A 5782-nucleotide genomic window follows, 5' to 3' on the forward strand; every position below is an offset into this window, starting at 1 on the left:
GACACCGCACWGCCACCGCAGCCTAGCGCTGCACGCCCCGCTGCAATGGAGGCGTGCGGCGCCTCCCCAAAGGTGCCCCGCGCCTGGGGCTCCGCAAGACCGGCCCCACCTGGCGCTGTCCTGACGGCGACGGCATGGGCCGCGCTTCGTCCTGCCCGCCCGCCCGCTCGGCTCGCATCTTCGCGCGCCCGCCCGCGCCGCTTTGCCCGGCGCAAAGGCGTCGGTGGGGGCAGGAGCGCCCCCCGCCGGCTCCCCCCGCGCACGCGCGCTGCCACCGCCCCGCCCCCTTCCCCCGGAAGCGGGAAATGGARGCGGCTCGCGGCGGGCGGCCGTTGGCGGCGGGTGAGGTACTGGCGGTTGGGGGTGGGGGTTCCCCGCGCGTGAGCGGCCCGCTGCCCCCTCGGCGCCTCCCGCTGCGCCGCGGCCTTCTGCGCCGCTTCTGCGCCCTCCTGGCGCCCTGGTTGTGCGCGGCGCCTCGGAAGGAGCTCCGCGGGGGTGTGAGCCGCCTGCGGGCTGCCCAGCCTTCTTACTGCCTCGGCAGGGGGTGGGAACTAGCCGGGCGCGGCTCTGACTGGGCGTTACTGCAGCCCTCTCCTCGGAGGAGAGTGTAAATGAAGTGAATGTCGTTGCCCAGCGTAGCCGTGAGCAGGGAAACGGAGGCACCTAGCGTCGGAGAGTTGTCCAGAGCCCCTCACGAGTAAGTACTGAAATGCGAAGTTGTCTTTTGCGCTTCTAGCCCACGTTTTCCTTAGTCGCTGGGCAGGATTATTTTTCTGTGCGGCAAGTAACATTGCCGCTTGAAAATGCAAATGTTCTTAGGCCGAGATGTTTGGGAAGRCTTTAACAGTGCAGAAGAGAACTAGGAACATGCTACTCCAAAAAGAGTTACAGTGACGGTGTTAGCGAACCCTTGAAAAATATTTGTTGTGTTCATGGTTGTTTGAAGACAAATACTCTGCATTAAAACATAAAGACAGTGAGTCACATTTTTTTTTTTTTTTTTTTTTTTTTTTTGAAAGAGTTGAATAAATGGTGAAGTCAGCTCTCAGACTTGAAATTGTTTTGTTGTTTGGTAGTAAGAGATTTGTGACACGCTGTATAGGTGCAATGTAGCTTTTTTTGAAGCCTCTTGCTCAGACTGAGAAATAATAGTGAAAATTTACACTATGTTTGACAGATGCTGTAGCCTTCCTCTTTAATGCACAGATTGCCAGGATATCCAATTAATCAGACTTCTTTCTTCTATAAACTTTCCTTTTTAATGGAAAACTGTATGTTGAATTTTGAACAGTTGAGGGTGAATTTTGAACAGTTGAGGGGGAATGTTGACTTACAAGATTAATGGGGACTCACGCCCTTGTTACAGAGCCAGGAAGACCTGAGTTGCTTGGTTAGTAAAGCTTTGGTACACTGAAGCTTTGGTCTGTCCCTTCCCTAATGAGGAACCCCTTTGTGCTAGTCTGGCGTTGTACAGCAACTTTTTTACAGGTTTTTAAGAGGCTTCTCTAAAAGCCCTAATTGCAATTTCCAGGTACAGGACAGGAAAACCTGACAATTTTCCAGTTGAGTACTGGTCACTAGAAGGTGTTCACAAGTGTTAAACTTGCTTAAATGTTGCCAGATCAATTTGAAGTTGATACATGCTGAGAAGTAGGACCTCTCATTTTAATTAGAGTGCTTTTCTGAGCAAACTAGGGAGGCTTAGTTTTAATCTAAAATTCCACTTGTGTAATTACTTTTTTTCAAGTAGCATTCCCCAAAAGGATCAAATAAAACAGTAGATTATTTTCACAGACCTGGGCACTTAAAAAAAAGTTGTTTATATAGATGGACAATAAAAATCTTATGGCACCCAGCATTTCTTTTATCTCTACTTGAGATACAGCTAAAAGGAAGGAGTGATTCTTCCCGGCCTGGCTTAGTAAAGATTACTTCTCTGAGTTAAACAAGCAGTAAAGGTCATTCAGGTTAAGAAGAAAATAACATTTGTTTGAAATGAGCTTTTTGTTGTTAAGTTTGATGTTGCAAGATCTAACCTTGGAATTTACAGTCATACTATAGTGGGCTGAGTTGCTTCATAAAACCTGCTCATGATTRACACTTGAAAGAGCTTGCCAGTGTTATAGGTGGAAAAAAAAGCTTACATTGAAGAATAACTATGAACTTTTTGTAATATTTTTCTTACTTTAAATAATATATTCTGTAGCACCTTATGAATGAGGGAGATATAATAAACAAAATTCATAGTAAAATGATTTATACCTGGTAGTACTGTCATTTATCCTCTTGAAGTAAAGCTGTTCACAAACCAAAATGCTTCTTAGCAAATGAAATGTTCCTAGAACCTCAGCAGATGTCTTTTTGAATCTAACAGAAAATAGACCGTATTATTCCTTGTCTGAGCTTTTTGCTCATCTCTGCAGCCATGTGGCCATTATAAGTAGGTAAAATGGCACTGTGTGTAATTTGATTTCTTTTTTTTTTTTTTTTAGCAGAACTTGCTCTTCATCTGAAGATGGAAGAACCAGGGTTTGATACAGCAACATCTCTATGCAGTACTCCAAAGGATTCTGGGACAGCAGCTCCACAGAGCACTAGTTCAGGGAAACAGGTAAGAAAACTTAATCGTTTCCATTAACGTGACTCTTTGTAGTGACAAAAATACTTACGAAATYATCAAGTAGTTGCTGAAGTACTGTTCGCTGGAAGGCTAAAGGTTATAAGGCTAAAATTGTAAGTAGCTTATACCTACAGAGTTATCCAGGTAAGGAGTGCTTTTGGTATACTTTGCCCTAAATGTGAAAGTCTGTTATGAAAACAAAGTGATGTAGCAATATACTCAAAATACTCAAAATGCYATGTAAATGCTAATAGATAATTTAATTTATTATTTTTTTTTAAACTGCCTTTTCCAATTTTCTCTTTAGTTTCCTCAAATCGATTTTCTGGCTTCCTATCTATGCAAAATGACTTTCTATGAATTCTGCTTGCGCTTGAGCAAAGAAATTCAGTCATCTCACTCTTGTTCTAGATTTTTTTTTCCCCAAGACCCTGATATAGTCTCTCCTGTGTGTTTGTCTAGCATTAAGTTAACTCTTGGTCTTGTTAAAAGTTCTAGCATGGTTGATAGCCTTATCTTTTATGGCTTGTGACATCTGGAGCAGCTTTTCTTAAATTTCCTATGCAGTTTCACATGTGCGTTTTTATTTAGCTCTGAATATGGAACACAGTTTATGCTTCATGAAGAATCAATACACTGTCCTTTCAGTTTGTACAGTCTCTATAGTGTCTAGCTCTACTTTGATGTTTGTCTTGACATGTACTGTGTTGATGCTGTCAAACTGACCGTGGCATACATTACTAAAAACTGGGCCAATGCTAGAAGGGACTAGATTTGAAGTGTGTCTTAAATTCTGTCTCCTACATTTCAATATTTTTTTCACAGGTAAAAATGTTAGTTACAGGTTATTAAAAAAAAAAAAAAAAAAAAAAAGACAAATGTTATTTGGAGAAAAATTTTGCTTTTTATATGCTTATTGTTGAAGGTGTAGGGGGGAGGCAAAAAAAACAATCCTTACATACCTGAAACTACAGGGAAAGTTGAACAAAATGAAATAGAATTAACTAAGTTAATGTGCCATATGTCTTCTGCATTAAGACTTGACAAGTAAGTTTGTCTTAATGAGGATTACAGCACTTGGTCCTGGAAAGTTTGGAGGCACAACATTCCCATATCTTGCAGCTATGAATGCCAGCACATGTGGAAAGAACAAGTTAACTTTGTCCAAGTTTGTGAAAGCTATAGCAACAATTAGGAAGTTTGGCTTTACAGTGACCTTTGTGACCTGATCTATGTACATAATACACTGAATATAAATCAAAGATGAGATTATTCTGAGAAATCAGGACAATCGTTCTCTTTTCTTGTTGATATTTCTTTAGCCAATGAGTGCAGCTCTGAGGGAACGATTAAGGAAAACAAGACGTTCGTTTAATGCTAGTTTTACAGTGGCGAAGCGGCTCAAAGTAGACACTGAAGAGGACTGTGCWACTTCTGACAAAGCTTCTCTATCAGAGAAGAATACAGATTTTTCCAGATTGCAAGGAAGTCCTGAAAGCCTGGAAGGAAACTGCCCTAGACATGCGTGTKTTAAAAATTCTCCACAGAAAAACTCTTCCTGTGGATCAACAGAGAATTCTTGTGAGCCAAGGACTAATCTTMATCACGAACAGTCCTTGGAAGAGAAAGTGTGGCTGGTGAGACAAGTGCAAGAGAAAGAAGATCTGCTTCGAAGGCTCAAACTGGTCAAGATGTACAGATCTAAGGTGAGGGAAACCTCGGAAAAAATACTTCTAAATTTTTCTCTGAAGTAAAATTGACACTGAAATCCAAGTTTCTTGATGTAAGCAACAGTACAAGTTTTCGTTATATTTGTATGATGTCTGTATAATGGCTCAGTTTAAATTGTTTTATAACAGTAGGTATGCAAAGTCTTAAAAGTGTGTGTTATTTGCTGAAATATATTTTTATCTCAATTTCAGAATAACCTKTCTGAACTGCAGGCTTTGATAGTGAAATGGAGAAGTAGTACCCAGCTGATGCTATATGAGCTACAGTCAGCCTTTTCTGCAGRTGGCAAGAAAGTAAGTCTCACTCAGCTGATAGATAATTTTGGATTAGAAGACAAGTTACTGCACTACAGCAGAACAGAAGAAGACTTTGTAGAAACATAAACTACAAGTGCGGAATGTTCAATTATAAATGTGCATAATTAGAAAAGACTGAATATAAACTTTGTGCAAGAAGTGTTATTCAGACTAGCAGACTTCATGCTTTGGGAGATCTTCTCATGAGGTATTTGTAGGCACTGTAAAAGGCATTATTTTGTGGAAAAGATTTATTTCATATTGACTGTTTTGCAAAACCTGACTTGAACTCAATCAATGAGTAGTTTAAAAATAAAATCAAGTAATATTTTAATTTGATTGTCCTTGCATATTTACTTGTCTGRAAATAGTGAGCTCAAATTAACTGTTATTCCTGTTGATATTCAGATGAGGAAGTGCTCAGTTCTTTGTTCATAGATCTATCCCCATATTACAAATTTCTCGTGACTGACAGTCAGTTAATTGTGCATTTTGTGAGTTAAGTAAAGTTAAATCAGTTGCATATAGTTAATGTTCCGAAGCTGCAGTGAGTTCTCCATAGCTTTAATTATTAATGAGGGAAATGTGCCCTAATGCAGTCATTTTTAGACACTGGTCTAGATGTTGTCCCAAAATCTGGGTTCTGTTACCCGGTGTGCAAGCAACCAATAGACACACAGGGTCGAGATACTTGTTTATTTCATTTCTGCACAGAGATGGGTGCTAGGTGGTAAATCCACAAAGCTAGCACCCCTTCTCCCCCTCTCATTCTTGATTTATACACACTTTTCAGGGAGTATTTTATACAAATCTTTCTATTGGTTACAATTTTATTACCTCAGGTAATCGCTCTGCGCTTGCGCTTTCACATTCTTGTTAATTAGCATAGGAAGCGAAGAAGATTATCATGTCATTTCCATCTCATTATTCATTTAGGGGTGTGAAATTTAATATGTTAATAAGCCTTAATGAACCTAAGGTCACTTCTGGGTTATTCTGCTGTTTTTGTCTTACCTACCCCTCGCAATCTTCAAAGAGCTGTGGTTTCATCAAGGTTATTTAGCCGCAGCTGGTTATCCTTTGCAGTACTGTTTTTCTCTCCCCCTTGTCCTTGAGTCTTGTTAACTATTTGCAA

General features: G+C 40.8%; 1 protein-coding gene across 10 annotated transcripts; it reads left to right on the forward strand.

Annotated features, from left to right (window-relative positions):
* The first annotated feature begins 292 nt into the window (after positions 1-292).
* SFR1 (SWI5 dependent homologous recombination repair protein 1) lies at positions 293-4981 on the forward strand. 10 transcript variants are annotated; one of them, XM_085307974.1, is made up of 5 exons: positions 293-347; positions 588-697; positions 2496-2611; positions 3943-4326; positions 4543-4981. In XM_085307974.1, exons 3-5 carry the CDS (start codon positions 2516-2518, stop codon positions 4732-4734), a joined length of 672 nt encoding a protein of 223 aa, XP_085164100.1. In that variant the 5' UTR covers positions 293-347; positions 588-697; positions 2496-2515; the 3' UTR covers positions 4735-4981. The 10 variants fall into 10 exon arrangements, with proteins under 10 accessions (XP_085164100.1, XP_085164125.1, XP_085164133.1 ...); XM_085307999.1 differs by having other exon boundaries at positions 635-697; XM_085308007.1 differs by having other exon boundaries at positions 640-697.
* The last annotated feature ends 801 nt before the right edge of the window (positions 4982-5782 follow it).

This window comes from Rhea americana, unplaced genomic scaffold (assembly GCF_003343005.1).
Source record: "Rhea americana isolate MKP2758 unplaced genomic scaffold, rheAme1 scaffold_104, whole genome shotgun sequence".
Taxonomy (NCBI): Eukaryota; Metazoa; Chordata; class Aves; order Rheiformes; family Rheidae; genus Rhea; species Rhea americana.